At 33.0% G+C, this 14,319-nt stretch overlaps 2 protein-coding genes and 1 pseudogene across 2 annotated transcripts; 1 reads left to right on the forward strand and 2 right to left on the reverse strand.

The window, feature by feature from the left end:
- The first annotated feature begins 717 nt into the window (after positions 1-717).
- On the forward strand, positions 718-2,790 carry LOC123891823. Its single transcript, XM_045941707.1, has 3 exons — positions 718-1,992; positions 2,144-2,293; positions 2,494-2,790. Exons 1-3 carry the CDS (start codon positions 718-720, stop codon positions 2,788-2,790), a joined length of 1,722 nt encoding a protein of 573 aa, XP_045797663.1.
- A 485-nt stretch (positions 2,791-3,275) lies between these two features.
- LOC123891824 lies at positions 3,276-4,737 on the reverse strand (annotated as a pseudogene).
- Positions 4,738-7,907: 3,170 nt separating this feature from the next.
- Positions 7,908-12,128, reverse strand: LOC123891825 (probable protein phosphatase 2C 68). The gene is made up of 6 exons (XM_045941708.1): positions 12,055-12,128; positions 11,461-11,518; positions 9,307-9,574; positions 8,815-9,206; positions 8,470-8,715; positions 7,908-8,386 (listed from the first exon to the last, which is right to left on the reverse strand). The coding sequence occupies exons 1-6, from the start codon at positions 12,126-12,128 to the stop codon at positions 8,054-8,056; spliced, it is 1,371 nt and encodes a 456-aa protein (XP_045797664.1). The 3' UTR covers positions 7,908-8,053.
- Between the last annotated feature and the right edge of the window lie 2,191 nt (positions 12,129-14,319).

The raw sequence follows: 14,319 nt of genomic DNA on the forward strand, positions 1-14,319 counted from the left end.
GATGGTTTTGTTACACGTTTTATTCTTGCATCTAATATTAATTTCACATATTATATTTATAAGATTTTTTTTTGACACACACAAGTTTAGTATATTTCATTCATAATAATAAATTCAATACAAGGTGGACAAAAATTATAAACTTGGGAACTAGCTAAAATCTGAGTTGTCTTTAGTTAATTCATGAGTTACTTGATTGACTTGTGCCTAAACTATTATTTTATAAAAACAATAATTTATTTTCCTGTACAAAAAAAATATATTTATTTTTTGCGTCAAATATAAATTATTTATTTATTTTGATCTTATTCGTCTCTATCATATGTTCCCAATCAAACAAGCCCTGATTCTATATATATAGATGAAATCCTAATTCACTAGGTTATCGATCCAACCCCTTAATTTCCAGAAAGAACACAACAAGCTTATATCATAATAATTCCGACATTCTAAGTACCGTGTTTACTTCTGGTAAATTATTTCACTTAGTAGGGATTTATTTGTTTATAATATATTTACATATATTATTAGTTGGAGGCTATTAGTATTCAATCCAAATCTCTTTTGTAGTATTCAAATAATATATAACTTCTTGTGTATTTACTTGCTTTACCGTCATCATGTATTAATGCACAAATATATGTTTGATTGATATTTGATTGATTGTGCTATTCATTCAAAGTCTTGTGTGTTTTCATATTGCTTGCAGCAGAAGCAATGAAGAGATGTAAAATTTTCAACAGTGATCTGCCCGATTGTGTTTTGTCGTATATCTTCTTGAAATTAAGTTTGAAGGATTTGGTGAAAACCAGCACATTGTCCAAACATTGGCTTCACGAATGGAAATTATTAAAGACCGACCTCAATTTTGACCTCCATAACATGTTTGGTTATTATACATTTCAAGAGTTACGACAAGACCTTCCACTCTTTGAATCTGAATTTGCGACAAGATTGGATCAGTTCATGCTGCATTATCAAGGTGCCGTGATTAGTTCAGTTCGAGTAAACTTTCCATTAGGTGATCAACATAGTGATGTTATCGGTAGATTGATTTCCCAAGGAATTGCTAAGGGTGCTAAACGCATTGAACTGTTATTATCACATAGAATTGAAGATATTGGTATTTTTATGAACATATATAAACAAGAATTTTCCTTTACCCTCTTATCTAACGCGGATTCACTGATGTATCTGCACCTACAGGGGTGCCGAATAGTAACTCCTACCGACTTCTCTGGATTGAAGAATTTGAGAACTCTTGTGTTGCACCTAGTTGATGTGAAGCATGATATGCTTCAGGATCTATTTTCCAATTGCATCCATCTTGTTGACTTCACCCTTAATGAATGTACCTTCTTTTCCGACTTGAAAATTATAAGTACGACATTGTGTCGTTTAAACATTGTTGACTGCATGGTTTACACGCATGAGAATATAAATATAATTGCACCAAATCTCTTATCCTTTGATTATTCTGCTAATTTTCGTCGTAGAGGACACTCGTTGAACATCAAGGCTCATATGTTATCCCAGTTTAGCTACCGCAATATTGAAATTTCTACATCCGTTGGGTTTTCTGGTTTGAAAAATGTAACAACAATTGTGTTGTATAAACTCAAGGAATGTCTCCAAACTCGGGTTTTGCCTCTTTTGTTTAAAGAATGTCTCCAACTTAAGGACGTCACCATTATGAAGTGCGTGATCACATGTGAAATGAAAATTACCAATCCAAAGTTGCGTCATTTGAAAATAATTGATCGTATTCGTGGTGGCTATGCCAAAGTACCTCCTTATAAGATAACTATTGAGGCATTCAATCTCTCATCCTTTGAATATAGTGGTCGGAAGAGGATATTTTATGTTACAGCTCCAAGCTTATTGAAGGTTTTTTGGAATGCAGCTGTAAGTGAGAAAAATCGATATTCCTCAAGTCCAATTCCAACTTTACTCCATATTGAGAATCTAGTTATGACCACGAGCCATTCACAGGTGAGCAATTCAAAATTCATGTTTGTCAGTTGATGATTATAGTTTCTGAATACCAGCAAAAAAAGTAACACATTTGTATGTTCACTCATTTGATTAATTGCCTCACCTGTCGTTGCTTTTAATTTACTTTAAATGTTACTGGTGTATACAGATAACAGGATTAAAGACAGTCTTCGGTCAATTTCAAAATCTTAGAGGATTGGAGTTATTTATCGACGAAGCACATGATCCTAATATGGGATACTTTTCGATTTTAGATATTTTAATGGCCTCTCAACATCTCCAAAAGCTTTCTTTGACGGTGAGAAGAATGTTATATTGAACACTTTTACTTTAGTCATATGAGTTTATACAGTATATGTTACATGCTATACGCAATCGGTGTTTAATCTCTTCTTTCAACTAAAATTAATGAAAGTATTTGCATTAGTGTTATATATGCATGATGGAATTTTAAAAATTTGATGTGCAATATCGTGATTGTTATTTGTCTAATTTCAGGTTCGAAATTCACCTGTGGTTGGACTTAAAAGCGAATATGCAGGATTTTTTCACAGTGATTTGAAATATGTTGAGTTGCATGGTTGTGTATGCACTATAAATGCAATTAAGTTTGCTAGGCAGCTATTGATGAATGCAAATTCGCTTAAGAAAATTACTTTTGGCTCTCTTGACAAATTCTATATAGGTGCTGGAAGATGGACTACAGGCTCCAATAGTTATTGGTTTAAACGTAATTTTATTCATGAAAGGCTTAAAGATGAAGTAAAAGGACAATGCAAACTTGTAATTTTGTAGTCTTATTTTATTTATAGTGAATTTTGTATTGCTGCTACAAGATAGAATCTAGTGTTATTTTATTCGTAATCATAAAATGTTGTTAATCTTAATCCCATTTTGAAGTGATCTTTAATAATAGGAAAATCAAGTAGCGTAAGTGGAGATGATCTTATATCCATTTCGAAGTGATCTTTAATAATAGGAAAGAACAAGCCATGCATACATCTCATGGATTGGTGTGATTTTGAAACATTATGATATTGTGTTTTCACTTCTTGAGGAGAAGAAAAAGATTCAAGAGTTGTAGCAGTGACTCAAACTACTATTTTTCCTCCTCTATTTAAAATTTTCTCTATTCCTAAACTGAAATCCAACCATGTAAAAGACTAAAGACATTGTACTAGTAAATAAAGACCAAGTAGCAATAACATACTTATACAACCAACCAGCAGCCGATTTTATCTCGTGGACTGGTGTTAACAACTCTAGCAGCCGATTTTATCTCATGGACTGGTGTTAACAACTCTAGCAGCCGTCTCATTTGAAATCAATTTCCAAAATCCCCCAGATCCAAATATAATGAATCTATCACTGTCTCTTAAGTCTCTTGAAAAAACGTCTGGCTGTGATGATAGCAAAGGTCTTGTAAAAGTTGGAGGCAGTACTACTTCAGACAATGGGATTTCGAATGATATCCTTTCGGTGAACTGTGCATTTTTGATATATGCATATCCTATATCTACTTGTCTCGATTAAGCCTTTAACTTCAATACTTTGGTAGCGCCTACGATTATTATAATCTGGATGCAATTCAGTGAGTTCTTGTTTAATATTTGGATTTAGAAAACTGTGATCTCTAACCATCTGTTTAACAACCAATCTTTTACCAATGCCCTTCTGAGAACCGAGTATAGCGCGCGAGTCTCCAACGTTGGTGACAAATAACGTCCCTTTCCATATGATACAAATCAAACAACCTGAACTAACAAAACTATTTTGTATTTGATGATGTTGCTCAAAACTATTTCTAGCAAACTCATGAAAACCTGTCTCCATTTGGTCAACAACTTGATTCAGAATAATCTCATTCATGAAGTTATTATTATGTTGAATCAGCCCTGCAATTTATAACCAGATTATTTCCTCATCAAACTTCCATGATAATATAACACTAACTTTATATATACTACATGTTAACTCATTCAAAAATATATCTACACACATTGATTTAGATCAAAAGTACAAGAAAGATTAATTTTCTTGATTTCTTCAGTGTTTATAATTAAGAAAACATTTTCCATCTCCTCAATTCTTGGATATACAATCACTTAATTCCTTTAAATTTCAGTTCATGTTTCAATTCCATATCCACACTCAAAGAAACAAACTAGGCAATGTTAATAAGATAATAACACACATGAATGAAAATGCAAATGAGAAAGAAACAAATAATGAAAATGAAAGAAGAATCAACAAATTAATGAAAAGAAGACTCACTTAATAGTTCACTGCAGATATGATCTATAAGATAGATGGAAGTGGTGTCGCCTTTATGTCCATCATAAACTCCAACTTCAGCTTGGCTGTGATCTTCCATATCCATATTCGCCTGAACCGCAGCCATGGAGAATTCGCCACAGTGATGCCTAACCAGTGGCCTCGACCATGCCAGAGGGTCTTTATTTTAATGGTTCAGCTTTGAAATTATACTTTTTGTAAGGGGAGCCGAAAAGATTATTTAGAAATAAAGCCATGATCTTGTACTTCTCTTCTTCAAGTCAAGAAAAGAATATTGAAACTCTATGACTCTATCTGTTCTAAGTCCTTCCTCAGATCTTTCTGAAAGACAAAGATAACTGTGTCACAATATAACCTTAATACTAAAGAATATTGAAACTTTAGTTCATCACATTTAAGTGTACACCAACCATAAGAGTCAAAATACCCTAATGTGCATAATTTCATGTAGTCTATTTTTCCAAATTTCACAAAGTATGCAATGACAAAATTAATTTACCTCGTAAAGCTTTATGTGCGCGTTCTGAAGATCTATATTTTTGCAACGCAAAGGCAAATACATTAGAAAGATATATTAGAGGCCAAAGACAACGATGTTTACAAAACTCATTGAAAGTTTTGAGGAAAAAAGCCTCATAAGAGGGAGAGGGACTCACAATCACTGTGTCCAAAGATTAGATAAAAAAGAACATCTTCAATGTGTTCCTTGAAGAGCTTATATATGCATTTTAACTTAATGCTTAGTTTATGTAGTTTTCTAGAGTATATATTTTTGTTGTTGCTTCATTCCTCTTAGTATTTGAAGAGCTTAGTTTCACATTTATTCATTGCATTGTAGGCTCTTTTGGATTTGTTAAAGAAGTCCCACATCGCTTGCGAGATGGCCTGAATATGTGTTTATAAGTGAGGGCAATCCTCACCTTACAAGCTGGTTTTGTAAGGATGAGTTCGGCCCAATACTCAATTCTAAGAGGATTTAATTGTTATTAATGATGAAGCATTACTAAAAAACGTCCACAATAATTTTTCTGGTCTGTTCTTTGGGATACCATTCACTAGTTCAAATCCTGATTTTGTACAATCTGTGAAGAGTCAGTTATCGCCGGAAAGTAAACTCTTGATTGTATGTCAGGAAGGACTGAGGTTAGAGGAAAGAATACCGTAATCAAACTTCTATTTAAAAAAGAGTACTGGAAATTTTCTAGCTGCATGGAATGCCTTTTTTTGTCTCTAAATTTTGTTCGCTGCAAACTGTATCATATGTAATAGAGGAAAGAATACCGCATAAGCCAAAAGGGCATTCAGGACATAGAAAATCTTGTTCTGCTGCTAAACGACATCAAAACTGTCATCTGGCAAAGCTTTGATCATCCCACATTATAAGGCTTGGTTTTGACAGAACCGTCGAACCAAAACTTTGCTATCCGGTTCTGATGCTAAGACATTAATATGGGCAAGCTGCATCTGATCTTATAAATCTCTACTCTTAAATTTTTCCTTACATTTATTTATATCTTATGATAATTTTATTTTCAAGGTCGGTTTCTCCCTAACTGTCGAGCCCTAGTCTTTGATCTATGTCAAGAGATTGTTTTACGTTGGTTGTTGACCGCTTAACACAATCCTCTCATTTTATCCAAGTTTGGGAATGGCTATGTATAACATTGCAACAAAGCTAACAAATAAAAGCTTAAAATATAAGACGTCGTTTGAGGGAGGAGTTCATCTCCTGTTTTCTTTATTCTTTCTGCACCTTTACAATATATAGACCTCAAATTGTAACGAGCAGATCACTCCATTATTCTATATTTTTTGTATCAGTATATAGTTTTTCCTATCATATAGATGAACATATTGTATTACTTACTCCGTGCTCTAGTTCAGATAATAAACAACTGAGTACTGTAAAACTGTATGTATGAAGTGTAAAAGAAATGTTTTCAAACTTCTATTTAGAAAATTAAGGGAGAGGCGTAATCATTGTGACGCTTACAACAGAACTGAGTAAATGAAAAAAACTATGGCAGCTTTATTTCCTAGCTATATATGTGTCACACATTAGCATTATTATAGAAATTTGTAAACTCTGATTGTTGAAATCCGTCATCGCAGCCGCTATAGGAGAGTTCATCTCTAGCATCACACCCTCCCTATTTGACCTGTTGTTGTCAAAATATACAACAACTACAGTTGTATCGAAATGATAAGCCGATGCGTGTGTCCGACCCACTAATTAGATTACTCTTAGGCATCCCTATAAGTTGACTATATCTTCTTCCCCTCATATTATCCCTATAAGTGTGAAAAGGGGAAGGAAAAGAATTCCTAAACTGAAATCCTAACCAAGTAAAAGACTAAAGACATTGTACTAGTAAATAAAGACCAAGTAAAAATGTATGTACCCAATAACATACTTATACAACCAAGTTATACTTTTATTTCATGGGAAATTTACAAGCTTTGTGTGCCTAATTTTTGGGCATATCAGCAGATGCCTGCAGCTGCAACTCAGCAACTACCTTTTGATTCTATTCATTGCCCTCAAATATATTCCTAACAGACCATATGCCCCATTCTCTCAGGTAAGGATTGTCTTCATCGGTAACACATTGCTGCAATAGTAGTAGATTTCATCTTGTACAACCTTTCTTCTATACACACAATTGCCAATACCTCACAGCTCACACACTATCATGAGCACAGATGTCCCTCAATATTAGTAAGAGAATAGCCGAGAACATCAACTGCGGTAATGCCACTGGGAAGACCATACTTGCCTCTAACTGCTTGCTAACGAATGAACAAACAATGCTTACATTGAAGTTAGAGCAGCACAAATGATCATAATACTTTTACTTATTTTGGTACTCCTTTCAATTTTGTGTCACTTTCAAGACATACATTGAAGTTGATAATCAAAATGGTCACATCAATGATCCAACGCTCAACACCTAAGAATTTTCAAAGAAGGCCAAAATGGTCACATCAATGATCCAACGCTCAACACCTAAAATATTTCGTTACTTGCACTTCACTCCTAACTAATTTTATCAAAATAAAACAAATGAATATTTGTTTTTGTTTCGGTTTTAGCATTCCTTGATTTTCTGTATATATATGTTTGTGTGTAGAATGAGGCGCATGTTTAGATCAACAATGCAGTCGATCATGTCCAAAGAGGAACATCTGCACTTCAAATTGCTAAGAAACACCAGAAGAACTCTCGAAAAGGTAGAGACTATTGCCAACATACAGAAGGATTCTTAAGAATTTTTTTGGTCTGTATGATGCTTGATTTGTGTGTTGTGTTTGTATGATTTCTGGAAAATATTGCATTGCTGTTTTTCTTGTAAAGAAAGTTTCTCTTTATATGTTTTTCGATTTCATTTTTCCAAATTCACTGGTTTATATGAAAGATGGGTCTTATCTTTCTAAAGCTGCATAGGAGTTACCTTGTGAATGACAACAGAAGCAACATATGTATCAGCCCTGCAGTTCTCATAATTACAATCACTAAAAACATCGTCATCAAGAACAAAAGAATTGATATGGGCAAGTTGTATCTGATCATAAAACTGATTACTATAAAACAGTATGTATGCAATGTAAAAGAAATGTTTTCAAACTTCCATTTGGAAAACTAAGGTACTTACAACAGAACTGAGTAAATGAAAAAAACTGTGGCATCTTATTTCCTAGATAATACATCATGTGTCACACATGACCACCAAAACTATGTAGGTATCTTATTTATTTCCTAGCTCTATGTGTCACCATACACATCATCAATCTTCCCATAATCCCAGTGGTCATCAACTTCCACATCATAGCCAAAACCCGATGGTAGAACACTATCCGAGTGGCTTCGGTAACTGTTGTAAGTCTCGCTGTCTACTGTCACAGGAAGATTTAAGTCCAAATATACAACAATTACAGTTATATCATCATGATAAAGCGGCTTAATTAGTTCGGAAGAAGTACAAGGTTTTCCGCTTATTTTCACTCCCTTAGGGGCAAGCATCACTTCCCTATAGGCTAGGCCCCATCTTTCAGCTGCAACTTTTACAGCCTGAGCTGCTAGCCTCTTTGCGATTCCCTGCAAAAAAAAACACACGCAAATCAAAAATAAAAAAACAAACCAAAAATTAACTAGCTAGCAAAGATAAAAACAAGCCGTACTTCTCGCGGATGGTCATTAACGATTTTAGCAGCCTCCTCATTTGTTAATAATTTCCAAAATCCACCAGATCCAAATATAATGAACTTTTCAGTACCATCTAAATCTCTTGTATACAACTCTGGTTCTGCTGATAGAACTGGTTCCGTGAATATTGACGTAACCTCTTCTCCTGGTGCGGCTTTAAAACCACTCTCTGTAGTAAATTCAGCTTTTTTCAAATATGCATTGCCTATACATCTACTTGTCTGTTTGTTAAGTACACCAGCACAGCATATATAAGTAAATTAGAAGTGAGTCATAGAAATGAAAGTATACATATGATATAATAAACACTTTGATGTTACCTCGCTTAAGCCTTTGACGCGCCATTCCCCAAAGACATTGGAGCAAATGGTATCGTCGTGCCCGTGTAATGATTCGAGTTCTTGCCGAATCTCTACATTTCTGCAATTGTGATCTCTCAGCATTGGATGAACAAGCAATTCTGAACCAGGCTGGTTAGAACATAGTATAGCTCGTGAGTCTCCTAGATTGGCAAGATACAACTCCCGTCCCCAAATCAAACAAATCAAACAACCGGAGCTCACAACGCTCATGTATGGGTTTTTCCAAGACGTATAACCAAAGTCAGCTATTTCGGTGAATTGTTTCTCCATTTCAGAAAAAGATTGTAACATAATTTCTTTTGCAGCATCCTTTGTCATATTATATCTCTTTAGATACTTCTCAATACGGTCTGCAGTTAATATATAACATTAGGAAAAAAGAAACCAACTTTATGCAAATACAGTAAAGGGTTTCTAAAGATTGAAGTAAGAATTTAGAAAAAGACTAACCCAGTAGATCCTTGAAGATGTAATTGTTGAGATACCTAGCAGCAGAATCTCCTTTGTTTCCATCGTATATGCCAACAAAAGTTGCATAGTTGCACACCTCCACTTGACTTTTATCTTCCATTTTTAGGTTAGATTGAATGGAAGCCATAGAAAATTCACCACAAAAATGATTTTCCAGTTGCATTGACCAAGACATAGGATCTTGATCAAATTCATCAACATTATTATTATTCTGAAACATTTTCTTTCTTTCAATTCTTGATGAAGACTAGAAAAGAAAAGAAAAGAAGAGAAGAGAAGAGAAAAGAAAAGATTATAACAGAAAGGAAGAGGATGAATGAATGAATGAAAGAAAGAATATTGAATACTAGTATATGTAGAAACTAACTTTTGTTTCTAACTAACTTCTGTTTTTTGAAATCTCTTTTTTTTTTTTTTTTTTTTTTTTTCTCTTTTCTTTCTTGTTATAAAAGTGTTATTATTATATTTTCTTGGCAACCAATGAGAAGAAGCCACATAATTATATTGCATGTGGTACCCACAACTAATTTGTAACAAACTTTTATTTCACAAGAATATAGTTTGTTCCTATTAGTTGATGGGTAAACACCCCAAAATTATCAAAGGGTAAATTAGAAAGAAGAAAAAAAAAGCTTATTTTTTTACAAAATGATTTTTTTCCTAAATATATGGGAATTTGTAGTTTATTTTGGGTGGTCGTTTTCCTGATTATTTTATTTAGTGATATAATTAAAATATAACTTTCTGTAAAAAAATATAACTTTTTTATTATATTATTTATTTAAGTAATTTATATTAAGAAATTTAAAATTAGTTATTATTCAAAACAAATAAATATGTATGAAAGGTCAAAACATAAAAATGATTGATTGAATGAATGAATATTGAATACTAGTATATTTATAATGTAACTGAAACTTAGTGGTTTGTGTTGTGTCCTGTCTCAGTATTCCTCTTATCACTTATCACTTATAAGTTATCTGAAGGCTAACAATATACATCATTGGATCATATGCTTAAAATGATTAAAAAGTAGAAGCTAGATTGAATACATTTCTCTATACTAACCATAATTCATACCTTTATTGCAATTCTGTTTTATTAAAATATCATTGTCATCTATTTGCATTGCAACATAGCCAGATATATAAAAATAACATGCAATAAGAAGTAGAGCTATGTTTACTAAAATTTGTTTGGGATTAAAGAACAAAAACGTAACGAGAATCAAATCTTGTACAATTTCCATCGAAGCGAGGATAGCACCGATGGACCTTATTATTAACTTGCAAACCCCTTTAACTTGGAGCAAAAGCAATCTAATTCACCTAACTAGAAATACAGTTATAACCGCTCAATTGAATCTAGGGAAAGGTAGTCTAGATTCCATGTGATCTAGCTCACATTAGCTTACGCTGGTTACAATGGATTGTAGCATAAATACCAATATAAACACATTGTAATTACTCATTATGTGAAGATTCACTTTTTATCAATGAAGTTTTCTCTAGTGTTTCACTTTCTCAATATTCTGTACAGCATCAATACTAGAACTTGCTAGTGTTCAATATATTATAGAATCCTTAAATTTCGATTTTTCCAACTTACTTTTTGTTCTTCTAAAAAATGCGCTACAGTAAGAGAAGAAATCGGTGGATTAATCATTACTTCGAGAAGTAGAAGCTCATGCTTAAATCGGTGGATTATGCTGTGTGGGAGTTGAAAGCAAAAGTGTATTTGTGTTGATAGCAAAGGTCTTGTAGAAGTTTGAGTTACTACTAGTACTTCCGAACATGGTATTTCGACGATCTCCTTTAGCTGAAATCTGCCTTTCTCGTAAATTCTTATCCTCCTATACGTAAACTTGTCTCAATTAAGCCTTTAACTTCCATACTTAGTTAGCAACTTTGATTATCATCTGGATGCAATTCAGTGACAGTTCTTGTTGAATTTTTGTGCTGGATTTTCAAAATTGTGATCTCTAGTCTAACCATCTGTTTAACAACTTAAAAGATGACCATTGCCCTTCCGAGAACCGAGTATAGCACGCGAGTCTCCAACGATGGCGAGATATAACGCCCCTCTCCATATGATACAAATCAAACAACCTGAACTAACAAAGCTATTCTATACCTGATGCTGTTGCTCAAAACCATTTCTAGCAAACTCAATAAACCCTCTCTCCATTTGACTACCATCAATCAAAAGGCCATATTAGAAAGACCTAGCAGAAGACGGAAAGGCCACTATTCCTGCTGACTAGCTTCTCGCGAACTATGCTACACAAAATTTATAACATGGTTCAATCAATAACATCAACCCTTCTGTTAAAATTTGCACCAAACTTATTCAATTATTTAACCTTGTACAACAGTGGAGCAAAAAGAGTCGTTTTTTACATAGCAAGCTTAGAGCAAGTTCTGTGAAAGGATAATATTGAATTCCATAGATGGAAATAGGAAAGCTCATAAGAATGAAAGCTTGAATCCAAAGATTTTTTTTTCACACAAATCTGAATGGTACAATATGATGGATCACTTATTCATGCTTCCTATGATGCTTAACTATTCTAACTACAAGCAATTTCAAAGTTAAACTGATTCTACCAAAACAGGTACCAACTAACAGTAAGTTAAACTAACTTGTGGTACAAGTAATTGCCTAAATGGCTGGAGGAGATAAAAGGATTTGATAGGCTCTGCAATTATAAAGGCGCAAATAAATGACCATCGAGAATTCACCCAACCAATATCGAGCTGGCTGCGATCCTCCACAACATCATTTGCCTTAACTGCAGCCATCGAGAATTCGCCCAACCGATGTATGTTCTTAGAGGTCCTGCGACCACCCTAACGGATCTTCGTCAAATTCATTAATGTCAACAATGATTTTGCTTGGGCTCCAAGCAGAAAGTATATTATGAAGGCACTGAAACATGATTATGATATTGTATTTTCACTTCTTGGGGAGAAGAAAAAGATTCAAGAGTAGTTGTAGCAGTGACTCAAACTTGGTAAGGTTATGTTCTATTACATGATTTTGGATCTTCATCCTCTATCTGAGGCTGCTTGATAAATTGTTACAAGAATTGACAGGAACACAAACTACTATTCTGAAATCTGAAGTGAGTCTGAAGTAAAAAATTAAAAATCGCGCGCTACACAGACGAAGCTCTTGGAATCCTAATTTCAAATTTGCTGAACTCAAATGTGACAGGAATTAAGTATAGTTTAGCTCTTAGTGATATTGTGACCACCACCTTTAGTATCTCAACAACCCAATGCCCTGATAAGTATTCATTTACAATGTTTGATGAAATGCCAAAGTGTCTTGTAGCTGTTTTGAATGCTATCAGTAGCGCACTTAATTTTCAGGACTTCATTATGGAGGAATGTGATGGTTCAATTTTGATTGAAAATGGTTCACAATCAGTGAAATTAGCATTTTGACATCAAGAGGTTAGAGGGTTTGAAGTGATAGAAAGAGACATTGTACAAATGGAAGCATCTTATCAAGGTGTGGCTTCTTGCACAAACATAATGGCAGCAAGAGATACAATAGTCTTAGCAAATTGTTCGGCCTACCAAGCTCCAACTGAGTGGATATGTTCATCAAGTGTGTTTAGATCATTCGCAAGAAATAAATCTAAAAAATGGATTTTTGCTTATAAAGTGTTACAGAGGAAGTATAAAATTTAAACAGTGATTTTTTGTAAGTTTGATTTTTATTGAAGTTAAATTATCTCTATTAAAAAGGATGGTATCCAAATTATTTTATTATTTTAAAAAAAAATGATGGTAAAAGAAAATCCAAATTATTTTATTTTCTAGAAAACAAAAAATATCCAGTAATTTTGTCACCAACATCCCCATAATTTGTTCAACAAAAAAAATAGATAAACTTCAAAATCAACCAATATATTTATACATGGATAAATAGAAGGTTAAGGTTTATTTGTAGGTCCAAGTTGCAACATGTATTGAATATTAAATAATGACATACATTTAATAATCTCCAACATTGCTATAGATAGAGATGCTGCATGAGAAAAACATAACATTTTCAATCCGTAAATAACTAAATATGTCTAAATTTGAATTTAACAATAGATTATAAATATTTCTTAAACTTAAGTAAAAAAGTAAAGAGAGACATTGTCTTGCTCTGTATGTACTTTGTTGTAACATTGGTGCAACAACCGTTAGATTTTTTCATCCCATCATGGATTGTCATCAATGGCCGCCATGCCTCTAACTTGCTCTTATTTATTATTTCTTATCTTTTATGTGAATGTGACACGATCAACCGAGAGAAATCATCAAATAGGTTTATTACAACATTTAAACAAATATGTTTCAAATAAAATTGCAAATTTTTTTTTTTTAAAAAAAATTGAAACAAAATAAAAGGATAAAACACTTTATCTTGTACCAAAGAAGCTTATTTACGATCCTCTTGGAGTATTCATTCTGAAATCTAAAAATATATTCTAAAAGGCCCAAAACAAAATGAAATTTATCAATATAGAATTCAAACAATATAGAGCATGTGTTAACTTCAAAAAATGATATAATACTTTGGCATGGAAATTTTAGAGTAATGATGCTATTCGAATATTGCACATTAATCATCCACTTTTAAGATATTATTTTTTGCATCACATTATTTACACAAATTTTGTGTAAATAAATCAGGAAGATATAAATATTGTTGAAGAAATATGGAAAATGATGAAAATACGTGTAAAGTAAAAGAATGGAATAAATGGTTGGTTTTGAAAGTTGAAAAAAGTGTGAAAACAATAAAAAAAATTGGTTGGTTTTGGAAGTCAGAGTGCAGAGAAAAAAAAATCCGCTGAGGGGCGATTTGATTGAAATTTTATAATTTCAATGGTGTATTTGTCTATTTTCAAATTTTACGAGGTAATTAACGAATTTTAAAATTTCAGAGGATATTTGATATTTTTTTTAATTTTTTTTGGAATAATCAGTC

This window comes from Trifolium pratense, linkage group LG6 (assembly GCF_020283565.1).
Source record: "Trifolium pratense cultivar HEN17-A07 linkage group LG6, ARS_RC_1.1, whole genome shotgun sequence".
Taxonomy (NCBI): domain Eukaryota; kingdom Viridiplantae; phylum Streptophyta; class Magnoliopsida; order Fabales; family Fabaceae; genus Trifolium; species Trifolium pratense.